At 59.2% G+C, this 16,212-nt stretch overlaps 2 protein-coding genes and 1 long non-coding RNA gene across 6 annotated transcripts in view; all 3 read right to left on the bottom strand.

Moving 5' to 3' along the window:
* The window catches only part of SCAF4 (SR-related CTD associated factor 4), a 31,010-nt gene extending 24,406 nt beyond the window's left edge, over positions 1-6,604 (bottom strand). For 2 of the 3 annotated variants that reach the window (XM_032094280.1, XM_032094295.1), the window contains exon 1: positions 6,486-6,604. In XM_032094280.1, the coding sequence (XP_031950171.1) occupies positions 6,486-6,515 (30 nt within the window). In that variant the 5' untranslated portion in view covers positions 6,516-6,604. Of the gene's footprint in view, positions 1-2,838; positions 5,824-6,485 lie in introns of those variants that run through there. The other variant, XM_032094287.1, reaches the window with a different exon arrangement.
* A 1,067-nt stretch (positions 6,605-7,671) lies between these two features.
* On the bottom strand, positions 7,672-9,720 carry LOC116436891 (uncharacterized protein DKFZp434B061-like). 2 transcript variants are annotated; one of them, XM_032094339.1, is made up of 3 exons: positions 9,136-9,720; positions 8,784-9,036; positions 7,672-8,159 (listed from the first exon to the last, which is right to left on the bottom strand). In XM_032094339.1, exons 1-3 carry the CDS (start codon positions 9,540-9,542, stop codon positions 7,893-7,895), a joined length of 927 nt encoding a protein of 308 aa, XP_031950230.1. In that variant the 5' UTR covers positions 9,543-9,720; the 3' UTR covers positions 7,672-7,892. The 2 variants fall into 2 exon arrangements, with proteins under 2 accessions (XP_031950230.1, XP_031950221.1); XM_032094330.1 differs by having other exon boundaries at positions 7,672-8,223; positions 8,842-9,036; positions 9,136-9,718.
* Positions 9,721-12,053: 2,333 nt separating this feature from the next.
* On the bottom strand, positions 12,054-13,794 carry LOC116436932. Its single transcript, XR_004237098.1, has 3 exons — positions 13,319-13,794; positions 12,287-12,334; positions 12,054-12,238 (listed from the first exon to the last, which is right to left on the bottom strand). It is a non-coding gene; the product is annotated as an uncharacterized LOC116436932 (long non-coding RNA).
* Between the last annotated feature and the right edge of the window lie 2,418 nt (positions 13,795-16,212).

Genomic DNA, 16,212 nt, shown 5'->3' with positions numbered 1-16,212 from the left:
ATAAGTGCAGAGACTCTTGATGAACAAAGTGAATGCTATTATTAAAACTCAGGAAAATCTGTTTTAAGAGGTAATGAAGGGGGAAAAAAATCCAAACCCCAACACCCACAAACAAACCACCAGAAGGCTCAAAAACTGAGAGGGAGAAGGAAGAAAAGGAGCCTGCAGTAAGACAGGCACTCCATATCCCTTCCTTTACACACGAAGAAGCAAGTGGTCCTCCAGGAAAGGATCCAGTCCCATAGAACAGGAACAAAGGAGCTGGCATAAAAGCATCGCTTTGGCATTTGTATTTCAGGGACATAAGAAGAGACCCCAAGGAAATTGGGAGAGCTCAGAGCAGGGCCCAAGGGAACAAGAAACAAGTGCAGCAAAAAAAATAAAAAGAAGTGTCTTAAAAGTATCCCAAGCAGGACATTGCAACTGGGGGAAACATGGCAAAAATAAAAATCCAAGGAGAAATAAACTGCCAGGGAGAACGAAGGCACGTATCCACGAGTGTGCGTATCTATCTGTCTATCTGCTCTCTTTTCACCCCCGCCACCATCTCTTGGAATTCTACCTCGGAACTTTACTCCTTTTTTTTTAATTACCTAAGACCTTAGAACACCAAATGACTATTTATAGCCAATTTTTATGTAATTCTCGGTACCAGTTACATGTGTCAACACCATGTTTTAGAGATGGGTACAGCTAAAATTTAGCTCCCTTCCTAGTTCCTCGTGGCTTCTCCCTGTCGGAAGCGGGAGCTGCTCAGAAGACACCTGCGTACTTCCACTTGCATTCATTCAATCACACTTGGATCTTCTTTCACACCCATTTCCCAAACCAATAAACAAAAAAAGCCACCCAGCCCCTATTTTCAGAGGGCTATTTCACAATAATACATCCAGTTACTCAAAGGACACCACGATCAGCTCAAGGAACAACTTGGACACAAAAAACTTACACTCCATTTACAAAAAAAAGTGATGACTGTAACAAAAGGCAAAGAAAATTTACGCCTTGAGAGGTTTCCAAAGTCCTGCCTCACAACAGGAGCCCGTCCCTGGAATGCTCTGACCTGCTAGAAATGACTTTCTGCTTTTACTGACCCTAACTGCATGTTTACAGGATGTTGATACCAAAGAAGTGAAGGTATTCAAGAGCCCATTACACTCAAGCCACAACACAAAATAAGAATTTAAGAGTATTTCTGGGTGCTTTTCCCAGCAGGACAGAAGCACACAGTAAAGTATCTTTTATAAAGCCAGGGATGCAAGACAGAAAATTCACCTGCTCAATTTCAGGCTAATAAATGCTATTAAATAACAAAGACGAGCCACTTATTAACCCATGGCAGGACAGCAAGAGGGAGACCAAGCACAGAGTGACTGTCCCCAAACGTAAACTCAGTGCGAAGCATAGAAGTTCCACAGAGAACACAGGAGTGGCAGGGGTGAACACAGATGACTTCCAGCTCCCACTGTGCCCCTGTTCCAGCCCAGGAGCCCCGGGAGGTGCAGGAGGAGCAGGTAATGGCACAAGGAACAGGGTGGTGATGGCCTTTACTTCTTGGTCCTTTGAGCAGCAAATTATTAATTTCTCTCATTCTATAATTAATGCCCTTTGATGGTTTAGTTTACAAGGAACCCTGAGAACCAGGGGGTTTTGAAGTAAAGGGGAGAACTGCTACTTTAAAATCTACCAAGCTTGATGCATGATCTTAAGTCTATCTGTTTTATGTGTGAGATAACACAGTGAAAATACCTTTTAGGACTTGAACTGACTTCCTTGGCTTTGCTCTCTTGCTCAAGTGTCTCTGCCATAAAAAGGTGTCTGTATTTACAAATAAAGAGCTATGGGCCCGTTTTATACACTCACTAAATATACCCCAGAGCACAGCAGCTGCACAGAGAGGAGCACGAGCTACTGAACCAGACAGTGGTTAGTGATTAGTGGATATCAAGCACCCAGGTCATTGTCAGGACATCTCATTCAACCTCCCCTTCTCCAATTTCCAGAGCAGTCAAACATGCCCTCAACCATTCCAACATGCCTTAGGTGTCCAACAACACTTCCCAAAGCAAGCTCCGTGCACAGTCAGTACTCCGTACATTCAATCACTGTCTTTTGGAATGTATTTTATTCATGCATTTAGAAACCACCCGACCCAGCCAACCACCAGTGACCTACAGACGTAACTGCAGTTACTTGTTCCTGTACAGAAACAAAGGGACGATGGAAGCCATGACCAACAAGCACAGATATTACACTGCTTTGTTAACAAAACACCTCTATTGTTAATGCATGACCAGATCGCTAAAAGGAATTCTGTCAGCCCTACACATTTTCCTTCCCCTATAAAAGTCACTGCTTCCTTTCCTCTGCAGGTCCCTGTTCTTCCTTAAGGGAAGGAGAAGGATCTGTTGCTAAGCCGTATCTCAGAGGATCAACGCAAGTTTTAAATGCTTGACCACCAGCTGTGAAGCACAGCAAGTATTAGGTGTTGCTGAAGGTAAGAGATCACCGTAACATCCATAGCTGTCAGGCTGCATTCTTGGGAAAATGAAGTGAGATTTGAATTTGACCAGATATGACCCCCAGGCAATGAAGCTCAATAGCACTTCATCAACTAAGCTACTTCTGTGGCCTAGAAAGACCATTCACAAATCCTGAATCACTGGGGAGAAACATCTTCACAAAAGATACTCATATGAAAATGACATCATGCAAGTGCACAGAATAGAGTTTTGTTTTCTACTCATGTGTTCTGGGAAGTCAGCTTTCAGGATCAGTGCAGGGTTTTTTTGTCCAGCACATCTCCTGGAAAGCCGTGTGTCTCACTATTTCTCTTACCAGGAATCTCTGCCAGAATGTCACAGCTCCCAGTAGTCCTGGAAACAAGCTCAGGCCAGATGCAAGAGACTCCAGCCAGATGCTGGTAGTTGTACCCTTGCTCCTTTTCCTTGCACATGGAGACTCGTTGGAGATCCTGAGCTCCAGTAACTGCTGGAGAACCAATGGGAAGGATATCCTGCTAACCTCTATTTATAGCACCTCAGGATGGAGGGGAAGGTTGTCACAAAACAGGCAAGATAAAATCTTGCCATTGCCAGAAAACAGCCACACTGGATCCAAACTCCAACTGTCCATTGCCCAGAGGATGGGCAAACAGCACAGAAGGAATGTGAAGCTCCAGCTTTAAATAAACAGCCCCCAGGACCTCTCATCTGTTTGTCTCTAGGCACGTTTAGGTGGGGTATCAATTGTTTCAGGAGTACACATAAACTACTATCAACCTGAGACACAGGACTAAGTGAATAATACGCATTACTCAATACAAATAAAAGATTACAAAACAGGAAAGTTGACTTTATTCTACTTCCAGCAGCAAGATTGTGAAAAAAAAAATCTTTATTTTTAACTTTTATAACCAGTAAACTATGCCTCAAGTTTTCCAGATGAAAGAAAAGGACATCCATCCCCTAAACTAAAACATGCCAAGGATTTATATGGCAGATGTGTGGGTTTGGTGGGGGTTTTTTGTTTGCTTGTGTTTTGGAGGTGTGATTTCTAAATTTTTTTTTTTTTAAGAAAAATGTTTGCTTGTTTTCTTAAAAACATTAAAAGATCTGTCCCATCACCCAGTTACCTTCTGTGACTTATTTATACTGTACCATTACTGTAACCTAACAGCACATGAATTCTCACTCGTGAAAGTAAACTCCTCAGAGAAAACACGCTACACTACAGACCGGTCAAATCCCACCTATTCAGCTGGCAGCACCTGCTCAAACTACAGCTGGATTTAAAAAAAGCAGCCAACACAAACCCCCTGCTTGCTCCTGGAGAAACACGAGCATTTGGACGAGGACATTTATTGGCAAAGTTGCATTCAAAATGCAGGTCCAAAGAACATGACTGGGAATGACACCACAATCCAACACCACGGAATTACGCAACCCAGGAGTTCCCACCCCTTCCCAGAGCCAAACTCACTTCTGTCCCCCCCCAGGCCCTTCTGTCCAAGAGGGGACACCAACCCCACAGCTTAGAGGACACCTGTTTTACAGCCATGCTTTGGACTCGGGTCTCCCATCACGCGAGAAATCACAAACACCAAACCCACCCAAAAAACCCCAAATGATGGGACCACCTGATGGAGAGAGTGGCAAAGAGCTGGCAGGTGCCACCTCCAGGGAAGCAAAGCCAGAAGGGAATCACCTCTGGCACACGTGGGAAGCGCAGTACCAAACTGCAGCTGGAGCTGCCATGGTAAAACTGCAATTCCCTGGCTACAGTGGCATTGTACAGCAAGCAAGTGCAGGAATCCCGGGCCTCTAGGGTATTCTGTGGCTGCCCCCATCTTCACAACTGAAGCTGCTTCCCTCCCAATAAAAGAATTAACTCCTCAGTGACCTGGGAGTGGCACCTCTGAAGGCTTCACAGCGCAGAGCTGTACAGACAAATGAGCCCTCCCAGGCTGAGCAGCCTGTGCAATCCCCACCACTCTGGGAACAACACCCAGACCTTTGGTACAACTGCTCTCTCACTGAGAAGGCCCAGAAATGAACAATACCTGCCTGTAAATCTGACCCTCCCCACGCTGCATTTCAGCCTGCACCGCTTTGCATGCGCAGCTCCAGGCAACACATGCGGAAGAGGGAAGGAATCGGTGTGAGAACTGGACTTTATGTCCTGCACAACACCACAAACACAGCTCCTGAGAGGGACCAGGGCAAGAACCAAACAGCCCCTGAAGTTATTCATGTGCTGCTTTGCACACCAGCAGCTCTACAGAAGCACTCAGGCATACAAAGGACTGCAGAACAGCGATTTTAGCAAGTACAGTTTTCTCCCCCAGAATTGAGATCCAACTGAAACCCAGTGCTTTGCTCTTCCAGCAGCCAGACAGCAGGATTTCACCCAGTATTTCTAACTGCATCAAAGCAAAGCATCCCACCATTCCTGCATGGGAGAGGAAGAGGTACGGATCAAAACATGCCCGTTTCCAAGACACGGATTAGTCATGGGATCCCAAGAAACACCACTTTTTCTCTGCAGTCACCATTCAGCACAAGCAGTGAGGTTCTTGTTTGAGAAGCACTGGGCACTTGCCTGTACCACTCAGGTTTGTCAGGCAGCCATGCTCTGCCAGGACCATGGTTCATATTTAGGCAGGTCATTAAGAAAATTGTTGCTCCCTCTTTACATCAACACTGAAAATGGCACACGTGTGCTGTTTTAATTTTTTTGGGAAGGTGGATTTGCACCCTGCCATACCACTGGTTCAGAGCTGCACAAAACCCCCAAAACACAGGCAAATAAACGAACCATTAACAGGAAGTGCCTGCTATTCACTTTTCCCTTTGTACTTGCACAGTTTTGGTAAGGACAAGGGCATTCTCAGGTGCATGTATGACAAGCCCCTGCAGAAAGTGAACCTTACACAGCCTGAGTCCATCACACGGAGCAGCTGCCATTTCTCCTGTTTCTGTTCAACAGGCAGGCACAGCCACCCAGCCTTCAACACGAATCTGGGAACAGGCTCTGGCTCAGCTCTAAGTGACTTTCTGTCCATGGAGGGTCTGCAAAGCCACACTGCCCAACTGAGGCAGAAATATAACTAACAGTAATTAATAATCATATTGAAGTCACGTGTCAAAACCTTTATACAGCAGAAGCCGAATTGATTTGCTGTACATTACGCAAAAAACAACCACAGTCCGCTTTGCTTCCAACTCCTCTCAGCACACTAAAAAATTAAAAAAAAAAAAAAAAACAAAAAAACAAACAAAAAAACAAACCCTATCAGAAGAAGACAGGGAGGGACCTTCTGTGTGGTACGAAAGGCGAGTAAACGCTTTCCAACCTGTCCCGTCCCAGAACTGGGATCGATCCCTGAGTCCCAACCCAGGCGCCGTTCCCATCCAGGGATGAGCCCCCTCCCAGCTCTCCTTCCCTCTGCAGCCTCTGCCCGCGCCGCCGCCTCGCACCGCGGCTCTCTCGCCAAGCCACTGCCGGGAAACGCAAGTCCCGAAACGCGGCTTCCCCAGCTCCCGAACAACACCACCCACGGCCGGGGGCGCCGCGTGACAGCGAGCCCGGCTGGGAACCCCTGGAAACATGGATCCGGCCCAGGATTCCGGGATCCCGCTCTCCGGAGGCGCCAGGAGGAAACCAAGGGGGGCAGCGAAAGAACGGAGGCTGCCGGGGAGGCCCAAAGAACCCTTCAACGCCTCCCGCCCGCGCAGGCCCGACCCGGCCCGCGCGGGGCCTCGCGGAGCGGCCGCTGAACGGCCCGGCCCCGCTCGCCTCCATTTTCCCCTGGAGTACCGCTCTCCGGGCGGCGGCAAGCCCGGGCCGGGCGCTCTCCGCGTAGGCCGCAGGCGGCGGGAGCAGTCCCGGCCGGAAGCGCAGGGAGAGGGGAGACGCGATGGCGGCCGCCGTGTGTCCCCCCCCCGCCGCGGCCCGCGCTTCGTCGCCCGCCCCCCGGCTCCCACCTCTTGGTTGAAGGCGTTCACGGCCTCCATGTCGGCGCTGGCGGCGGGAGGCGGCGGGAAGGCGGCGGGAAGGCGGCGGGCGGGGCGGGCAGGCGGCGCGGCAGGGCCGGTCGGTGCCCTCAGGGCGCGGCCATGATGGCGGCGGCCATGGCGGGGCTCGCGGGCAGCGCGCGGCCCGGGCCGACCGCGCGACGGGCGGGGGGGGGAACGCGGTGCACGCCGGGATCGCCCGGGCCTCCTCCCGGCCCACGCGAGAGGTTGGGGAGGAGGGATGGCGAGCACCACGTGATCGCTCCGCTCCGCGCGCGCGCCAGCGCCATGCCAGCGCCACCCCCGCCGCCGGGGCGAGAATGGCGGCACCGGCAAAGTTCGTGCGCTCAGCCGCTGCCACTGCCCCAAACCCCTGGCAGGGTACCGCTGTCCCGACACGGCACAGAAGCGCCGCGTTTCGGCCCCTCAGAGCAGGCCGCAGCTGCTGTGGTGCGGCTGGGCTCGGCTGGGTTTGGCTCCCTTCGGCTGGGCTCGGCTCGGCTCGTCTGGGCTGGAATGTGTTCAGCTGAGCTCGTTTGGGCTCGTCTGAGCTCGACTGGGTTCAGCTGGGTCCGGCTCAGCTGGGCTCGGCTCGGTTCGTCTGAGCTCATGAGTTCGGCCCATCTGGGTTTGGTTCGGCTGGGCTCGTCTAGGTTCGGCTGACTTCGGTTCGGTTCAGCTGAACCCGGCCAGATTCGGCTCGGTTCGGCCGAACTCGGCCACGCTCGGTCGGCTCGGCGGCGCCGGCCGGGCCCAGGCGCTGCGCGGGAAAGCGGCCGCCGCCTCACGTTAAACATCCAGAGCTCGGTGCTTTCCCGCTGCCCCGTCCCGCGGGCGGGCGGCCCGGCCATCGCACTGTCAGGAAAATTAATCCACAACTACCAGAGGTTTATATCCAAAAAGGAGACAGAGGAGTTCTGTAACTTTATTCGAATAAAGGGAGAGGCCATGGGGCATTTCCTATGGGGTTTCTCAAGCTGATGGAGGACGCAGCTTCCTTTTTTATCCTAATTTCTCGGCCGCATTTCCCTTTCTCTTCCCCATGGGCAGAGGTACTTGAGAGGTACAGACTTCCCGAATTGCCTAATACAGACCCCCTTCTAATGTGCATACCCCCCACCCGCTTCTGTTTCTTGTGTCTCTGTCCTTTTTCGCTAAGTCCAGGAATTTAGCACGGCCTTGGGTGAGCAATAGTCTGTGTCCATTAGGGGAATTCCTATGGAATTTATGGTTCCTCCCATTGCTTCTTTGACCTATCGGTATCTGGGTTTATGACTGTCTTGTTTGAAAAGACACCTCCTCTCATTCCTTTCAGCACGGCTAAGGACGGCAGTGCAGAGTTGCGCAGGAGTTCATTAGGCAGTGACTGCACTCGCGCTAATTAATGGTCACGAGAACATGCGGTTGGGTTCGGCTGAGCTCGATTTGGCTCGGCTCGGCGAGACACTTCGGTTCGGCTGAACTCGGGGCCGCTCGGTCGGCTTGGCGAAGCTCGGCTCGGTTCGGCTGAACTCGGGATCGTTCGGTCTGGTCGGTGGCGCTCGGATCAGTTCGGCCTAATTCGGCACCGCTCGGCAACGCTCGGCCTGCTCGGAAATGCTCGGCTCGGTTCGGCAACGTTCGGCTCGGTTCGGCTGAATTCGGCTGGGCTCGGTCGTTCGGCAACGTTCGGCTCGGTTCCGCTGAATTCGGCAAAGCTCGGCTCGGTTTGGCTGAACTCGGGGCCAGGCGCTGCGCTCGGCGCCGCTCGGCTCGGTTCGGCCGAACTCGGCAACGCTCCGTCGGCTCGGCGGCGCCGGCCGGGCCCAGGCGCTGCGCGGGAAAGCGGCCGCCGCCTCACGTTAAACACCCAGAGCTCGGTGCTTTCCCGCTGCCCCGTCCCGCGGGCGGGCGGCCCGGCCATCGCGCAGCTACGGACGGCACTGCAGGGTCGGGCAGGAGTTCATTAGGCAGTGACTGCCCTCGCGCTAATTAATGGTCACGAGAGCAGGCGATTGGGTTCGGCGCAGCTCGATTTGGCTCGGTTCGGCGAGGCGAGGCTCAACTCGGGCCCGTTCGTTCTGCTCGGTGGAGCTCGTCTCGGTTGGGCCGAATTCGGCGGGGCTGGGCTGGGTTCGGCTGAACTCGGCGGGGCTCGGTCGTTCGGCAACATTCGGCTCGGTTCGGCTGAACTCGGCGAGGCGCGGTGGTTCGGCGGGGCTCGGCTCGGTTCGGCTGACCTCGGCCGGGCTCGGTCGTTCGGCAAAATTCGGCTCGGTTCGGCAAAACTCGGCGGGGCTCGGCTCGGTTCGGCTGAACTCGGCAAACCTCGGTCGTTCGGCAACATTCGGCTGAGTTCGGCTGAACTCGGCGGGGCTCGGCTCGGTTCGGCTGAACTCGGCGGGGCTCGGTCGTTCGGCAACGTTCGGCTCGGTTCGTCTGAATTCGGCGAAGCTCGGCAAAACTCGGCGGGGCTCGGCTCGGTTCGGCTGAACTCGGCAAACCTCGGTCGTTCGGCAACATTCGGCTGAGTTCGGCTGAACTCGGCGGGGCTCGGCTCGGTTCGGCTGAACTCGGCGGGGCTCGGTCGTTCGGCAACGTTCGGCTCGGTTCGTCTGAATTCGGCGAAGCTCGGCAAAACTCGGCGGGGCTCGGTCGTTCGGCGGGGCTCGGCTCGGTTCGGCTAAATTCGGCAGGGCTCGGTCGTTCGGCAACGTTCGGCTCGGTTCGGCTAAATTCGGAAAAGCTCGGTCGTTCGGCAACGTTCGGCTCGGTTCGGCTGCATTCGGCAAAGCTCGGTCGTTCGGCGGGGCTCGGCTCGGTTCCGCTGAATTCGGCAAAGCTCGGCTCGGTTTGGCTGAACTCGGGGCCAGGCGCTGCGCTCGGCGCCGCTCGGCTCGGTTCGGCCGAACTCGGCAACGCTCCGTCGGCTCGGCGGCGCCGGCCGGGCCCAGGCGCTGCGCGGGAAAGCGGCTGCCGCCTCACGTTAAACACCCAGAGCTCGGTGCTTTCCCGCTGCCCCGTCCCGCGGGCGGGCGGCCCGGCCATCGCGCGGCTACGGACGGCACTGCAGGGTCGGGCAGGAGTTCATTAGGCAGTGACTGCCCTCGCGCTAATTAATGGTCACGAGAGCAGGCGATTGGGTTCGGCGCAGCTCGATTTGGCTCGGTTCGGCGAGGCCAGGCTGAACTCGGGCCCGTTCGTTCTGCTCGGTGGAGCTCGTCTCGGTTGGGCTGAACTCGGCGGGGTTCGGTCGTTCGGCGGCGTTCGTCTCGGTTGGGCTGAACACGGCTCGGTTCGGCCGTTCGGTGGAGGTCGGCTCGGTTCGGCTGAACTCGGCGGGGCTCTGTCGTTCGGCGGGGCTCGGCTCGGTTCGGCTAAATTCGGCAAACCTCGGTGGTTCGGCGGGGCTCGGCTCGGCTCGGCTAAATTCGGCAAACCTCTGTCGTTCGGCAACGTTCGGCTCGGTTCGGTAAAATTCGGCAGGGCTCGGTGGTTCGGCGGGGCTCGGCTCGGTTCGGCTAAATTCGGCAAACCTCGGTCGTTCGGCAACGTTCGGCTCGGTTCGGCTGAATTCGGCAAACCTCGGTCGTTCGGCAACATTCGGCTGAGTTCGGCTGAACTCGGCGGGGCTCGGCTCGGTTCGGCTGAACTCGGCGGGGCTCGGTCGTTCGGCAACGTTCGGCTCGGTTCGTCTGAATTCGGCGAAGCTCGGCAAAACTCGGCGGGGCTCGGTCGTTCGGCGGGGCTCGGCTCGGTTCGGCTAAATTCGGCAGGGCTCGGTCATTCGGCAACGTTCGGCTCGGTTCGGCTGAACTCGGCGGGGCTCGGTCGTTCGGCAACGTTCGGCTCGGTTCGGCTGAACTCGGCAGGGCTCGGTTGTTCGGCAACGTTCGGCTCGGTTCGGCTAAATTCGGAAAAGCTCGGTCGTTCGGCAACGTTCGGCTCGGTTCGTCTGCATTCGGCAAAGCTCGGTCGTTCGGCGGGGCTCGGCTCGGTTCCGCTGAATTCGGCAAAGCTCGGCTCGGTTTGGCTGAACTCGGGGCCAGGCGCTGCGCTCGGCGCCGCTCGGCTCGGTTCGGCCGAACTCGGCAACGCTCCGTCGGCTCGGCGGCGCCGGCCGGGCCCAGGCGCTGCGCGGGAAAGCGGCTGCCGCCTCACGTTAAACACCCAGAGCTCGGTGCTTTCCCGCTGCCCCGTCCCGCGGGCGGGCGGCCCGGCCATCGCGCGGCTACGGACGGCACTGCAGGGTCGGGCAGGAGTTCATTAGGCAGTGACTGCCCTCGCGCTAATTAATGGTCACGAGAGCAGGCGATTGGGTTCGGCGCAGCTCGATTTGGCTCGGTTCGGCGAGGCCAGGCTGAACTCGGGCCCGTTCGTTCTGCTCGGTGGAGCTCGTCTCGGTTGGGCTGAACTCGGCGGGGTTCGGTCGTTCGGCGGCGTTCGTCTCGGTTGGGCTGAACACGGCTCGGTTCGGCCGTTCGGTGGAGGTCGGCTCGGTTCGGCTGAACTCGGCGGGGCTCTGTCGTTCGGCGGGGCTCGGCTCGGTTCGGCTAAATTCGGCAAACCTCGGTGGTTCGGCGGGGCTCGGCTCGGCTCGGCTAAATTCGGCAAACCTCTGTCGTTCGGCAACGTTCGGCTCGGTTCGGTAAAATTCGGCAGGGCTCGGTGGTTCGGCGGGGCTCGGCTCGGTTCGGCTAAATTCGGCAAACCTCGGTCGTTCGGCAACGTTCGGCTCGGTTCGGCTGGATTCGGCAAACCTCGGTCGTTCGGCAACATTCGGCTGAGTTCGGCTGAACTCGGCGGGGCTCGGCTCGGTTCGGCTGAACTCGGCGGGGCTCGGTCGTTCGGCAACGTTCGGCTCGGTTCGTCTGAATTCGGCGAAGCTCGGCAAAACTCGGCGGGGCTCGGTCGTTCGGCGGGGCTCGGCTCGGTTCGGCTAAATTCGGCAGGGCTCGGTCGTTCGGCAACGTTCGGCTCGGTTCGGCTAAATTCGGAAAAGCTCGGTCGTTCGGCAACGTTCGGCTCGGTTCGGCTGCATTCGGCAAAGCTCGGTCGTTCGGCGGGGCTCGGCTCGGTTCCGCTGAATTCGGCAAAGCTCGGCTCGGTTTGGCTGAACTCGGGGCCAGGCGCTGCGCTCGGCGCCGCTCGGCTCGGTTCGGCCGAACTCGGCAACGCTCCGTCGGCTCGGCGGCGCCGGCCGGGCCCAGGCGCTGCGCGGGAAAGCGGCCGCCGCCTCACGTTAAACACCCAGAGCTCGGTGCTTTCCCGCTGCCCCGTCCCGCGGGCGGGCGGCCCGGCCATCGCGCGGCTACGGACGGCACTGCAGGGTCGGGCAGGAGTTCATTAGGCAGTGACTGCCCTCGCGCTAATTAATGGTCACGAGAGCAGGCGATTGGGTTCGGCGCAGCTCGATTTGGCTCGGTTCGGCGAGGCCAGGCTGAACTCGGGCCCGTTCGTTCTGCTCGGTGGAGCTCGTCTCGGTTGGGCTGAACTCGGCGGGGTTCGGTCGTTCGGCGGCGTTCGTCTCGGTTGGGCTGAACACGGCTCGGTTCGGCCGTTCGGTGGAGGTCGGCTCGGTTCGGCTGAACTCGGCGGGGCTCTGTCGTTCGGCGGGGCTCGGCTCGGTTCGGCTAAATTCGGCAAACCTCGGTGGTTCGGCGGGGCTCGGCTCGGCTCGGCTAAATTCGGCAAACCTCTGTCGTTCGGCAACGTTCGGCTCGGTTCGGTAAAATTCGGCAGGGCTCGGTGGTTCGGCGGGGCTCGGCTCGGTTCGGCTAAATTCGGCAAACCTCGGTCGTTCGGCAACGTTCGGCTCGGTTCGGCTGAATTCGGCAAACCTCGGTCGTTCGGCAACATTCGGCTGAGTTCGGCTGAACTCGGCGGGGCTCGGCTCGGTTCGGCTGAACTCGGCGGGGCTCGGTCGTTCGGCAACGTTCGGCTCGGTTCGTCTGAATTCGGCGAAGCTCGGCAAAACTCGGCGGGGCTCGGTCGTTCGGCGGGGCTCGGCTCGGTTCGGCTAAATTCGGCAGGGCTCGGTCATTCGGCAACGTTCGGCTCGGTTCGGCTGAACTCGGCGGGGCTCGGTCGTTCGGCAACGTTCGGCTCGGTTCGGCTGAACTCGGCAGGGCTCGGTTGTTCGGCAACGTTCGGCTCGGTTCGGCTAAATTCGGAAAAGCTCGGTCGTTCGGCAGCGTTCGGCTCGGTTCGGCTGCATTCGGCAAAGCTCGGTCGTTCGGCGGGGCTCGGCTCGGTTCCGCTGAATTCGGCAAAGCTCGGCTCGGTTTGGCTGAACTCGGGGCCAGGCGCTGCGCTCGGCGCCGCTCGGCTCGGTTCGGCCGAACTCGGCAACGCTCCGTCGGCTCGGCGGCGCCGGCCGGGCCCAGGCGCTGCGCGGGAAAGCGGCTGCCGCCTCACGTTAAACACCCAGAGCTCGGTGCTTTCCCGCTGCCCCGTCCCGCGGGCGGGCGGCCCGGCCATCGCGCGGCTACGGACGGCACTGCAGGGTCGGGCAGGAGTTCATTAGGCAGTGACTGCCCTCGCGCTAATTAATGGTCACGAGAGCAGGCGATTGGGTTCGGCGCAGCTCGATTTGGCTCGGTTCGGCGAGGCCAGGCTGAACTCGGGCCCGTTCGTTCTGCTCGGTGGAGCTCGTCTCGGTTGGGCTGAACTCGGCGGGGTTCGGTCGTTCGGCGGCGTTCGTCTCGGTTGGGCTGAACACGGCTCGGTTCGGCCGTTCGGTGGAGGTCGGCTCGGTTCGGCTGAACTCGGCGGGGCTCTGTCGTTCGGCGGGGCTCGGCTCGGTTCGGCTAAATTCGGCAAACCTCGGTGGTTCGGCGGGGCTCGGCTCGGCTCGGCTAAATTCGGCAAACCTCTGTCGTTCGGCAACGTTCGGCTCGGTTCGGTAAAATTCGGCAGGGCTCGGTGGTTCGGCGGGGCTCGGCTCGGTTCGGCTAAATTCGGCAAACCTCGGTCGTTCGGCAACGTTCGGCTCGGTTCGGCTGAATTCGGCAAACCTCGGTCGTTCGGCAACATTCGGCTGAGTTCGGCTGAACTCGGCGGGGCTCGGCTCGGTTCGGCTGAACTCGGCGGGGCTCGGTCGTTCGGCAACGTTCGGCTCGGTTCGTCTGAATTCGGCGAAGCTCGGCAAAACTCGGCGGGGCTCGGTCGTTCGGCGGGGCTCGGCTCGGTTCGGCTAAATTCGGCAGGGCTCGGTCATTCGGCAACGTTCGGCTCGGTTCGGCTGAACTCGGCGGGGCTCGGTCGTTCGGCAACGTTCGGCTCGGTTCGGCTGAACTCGGCGGGGCTGGGTGGTTCGGCGGGGCTCGGCTCGGTTCGGCTGAATTCGGCAAACCTCGGTCGTTCGGCAGCGTTCGGCTCGGCAAAATTCGGCAAACCTCGGTCGTTCGGCAACGTTCGGCAACGTTCGGCTGCATTCGGCAAAGCTCGGTCGTTCGGCGGAGCTCGGGGCCAGGCGCTGCGCTCGGCGCCGCTCGGCTCGGTTCGGCCGAACTCGGCAACGCTCCGTCGGCTCGGCGGCGCCGGCCGGGCCCAGGCGCTGCGCGGGAAAGCGGCCGCCGCCTCACGTTAAACACCCAGAGCTCGGTGCTTTCCCGCTGCCCCGTCCCGCGGGCGGGCGGCCCGGCCATCGCGCGGCTACGGACGGCACTGCAGGGTCGGGCAGGAGTTCATTAGGCAGTGACTGCCCTCGCGCTAATTAATGGTCACGAGAGCAGGCGATTGGGTTCGGCACAGCTCGATTTGGCTCGGTTCGGCGAGGCCAGGCTGAACTCGGGCCCGTTCGTTCTGCTCGGTGGAGCTCGTCTCGGTTGGGCTGAACTCGGCGGGGTTCGGTGGTTCGGCGGGGCTCGGCTCGGTTCGGCTGAACTCGGCGGGGCTCGGTCGTTCGGCGGGGCTCGGCTCGGTTCGGCTGAACTCGGCGGGGCTCGGTCGTTCGGCAACGTTCGGCTCGGTTCGGCAAAACTCGGCGGGGCTCGGCTCGGTTCGGCTGAATTCGGCGGGGCTCGGTCATTCGGCAACGTTCGGCTCGGTTCGGCTGAATTCGGAAAAGCTCGGTCGTTCGGCAACATTCGGCTCGGTTCGGCTGCATTCGGCAAAGCTCGTTCGTTCGGCGGAGCTCGGCTCGGTTCCGCTGAATTCGGCAAAGCTCGGCTCGGTTTGGCTGAACTCGGGGCCAGGCGCTGCGCTCGGCGCCGCTCGGCTCGGTTCGGCCGAACTCGGCAACGCTCCGTCGGCTCGGCGGCGCCGGCCGGGCCCAGGCGCTGCGCGGGAAAGCGGCCGCCGCCTCACGTTAAACACCCAGTGCTCGGTGCTTTCCCGCTGCCCCGTCCCGCGGGCGGGCGGCCCGGCCATCGCGCGGCTACGGACGGCACTGCAGGGTCGGGCAGGAGTTCATTAGGCAGTGACTGCCTTCGTGCTAATTAATGGTCACGAGAGCAGGCGATTGGGTTCGGCGCAGCTCGATTTGGCTCGGTTCGGCGAGGCGAGGCTCAACTCGGGCCCGTTCGTTCTGCTCGGTGGAGCTCGTCTCGGCTGGGCTGAACTCGGCGGGGTTCGGTCGTTCGGCGGCGTTCGTCTCGGTTGGGCGGAACACGGCTCGGTTCGGCCGTTCGGTGGAGGTCGGCTCGGTTCGGCTGAACTCGGCGGGGCTCTGTCGTTCGGCGGGGCTCGGCTCGGTTCGGCTAAATTCGGCAAACCTCGGTGGTTCGGCGGGGCTCGGCTCGGCTCGGCTAAATTCGGCAAACCTCTGTCGTTCGGCAACGTTCGGCTCGGTTCGGTAAAATTCGGCAGGGCTCGGTGGTTCGGCGGGGCTCGGCTCGGTTCGGCTAAATTCGGCAAACCTCGGTCGTTCGGCAACGTTCGGCTCGGTTCGGCTGAATTCGGTAAACCTCGGTCGTTCGGCAGCGTTCGGCTCGGCAAAATTCGGCAAACCTCGGTCGTTCGGCAACGTTCGGCAACGTTCGGCTGCATTCGGCAAAGCTCGGTCGTTCGGCGGAGCTCGGGGCCAGGCGCTGCGCTCGGCGCCGCTCGGCTCGGTTCGGCCGAACTCGGCAACGCTCCGTCGGCTCTGCGGCGCCGGCCGGGCCCAGGCGCTGCGCGGGAAAGCGGCTGCCGCCTCACGTTAAACACCCAGAGCTCGGTGCTTTCCCGCTGCCCCGTCCCGCGGGCGGGCGGCCCGGCCATCGCGCGGCTACGGACGGCACTGCAGGGTCGGGCAGGAGTTCATTAGGCAGTGACTGCCCTCGCGCTAATTAATGGTCACGAGAGCAGGCGATTGGGTTCGGCGCAGCTCGATTTGGCTCGGTTCGGCGAGGCCAGGCTGAACTCGGGCCCGTTCGTTCTGCTCGGTGGAGCTCGTCTCGGTTGGGCTGAACTCGGCGGGGCTCGGTGGTTCGGCGGGGCTCGGCTCGGTTCGGCTGAACATGGCTCGGTTCGGCCGTTCGGTGGAGGTCGGCTCGGTTGGGCTGAACTCGGCGGGGCTCGGTGGTTCGGCGGGGCTCGGCTCGGTTCGGCTAAATTCGGAAAAACTCGGTCGTTCGGCAACGTTCGGCTCGGTTCGGTAAAATTCGGCAGGGCTCGGTGGTTCGGCGGGGCTCGGCTCGGTTCGGCTAAATTCGGCAAACCTCGGTCGTTCGGCAACGTTCGGCTCGGTTCGGCTGAACTCGGCGGAGCTCGGTCGTTCGGCAACGTTCGGCTC

The sequence above is a fragment of the Corvus moneduloides genome, chromosome 2 (assembly GCF_009650955.1).
Source record: "Corvus moneduloides isolate bCorMon1 chromosome 2, bCorMon1.pri, whole genome shotgun sequence".
Lineage (NCBI taxonomy): Eukaryota > Metazoa > Chordata > Aves > Passeriformes > Corvidae > Corvus > Corvus moneduloides.
This window is presented reverse-complemented; position numbering and strand designations above follow the sequence as displayed.

Coding starts and splice junctions, on each gene's coding strand:
- LOC116436891 (XM_032094330.1), bottom strand. CDS start 9,542: ATGGCCGGGCCGCCCGCCCGCGGGACGGGGCAGCGGGAAAGCACCGAG. Junction 9,037..9,135: donor GAACGACCGAGCCCCGCCGA/GTTTTGCCGAGC, acceptor AGCCCCGCCGAG/TTCAGCCGAACTCAGCCGAA. Junction 8,224..8,841: donor GTTCAGCCGAACTCAGCCGA/ATGTTGCCGAAC, acceptor GAGTTCAGCCAA/ACCGAGCCGAGCTTTGCCGA.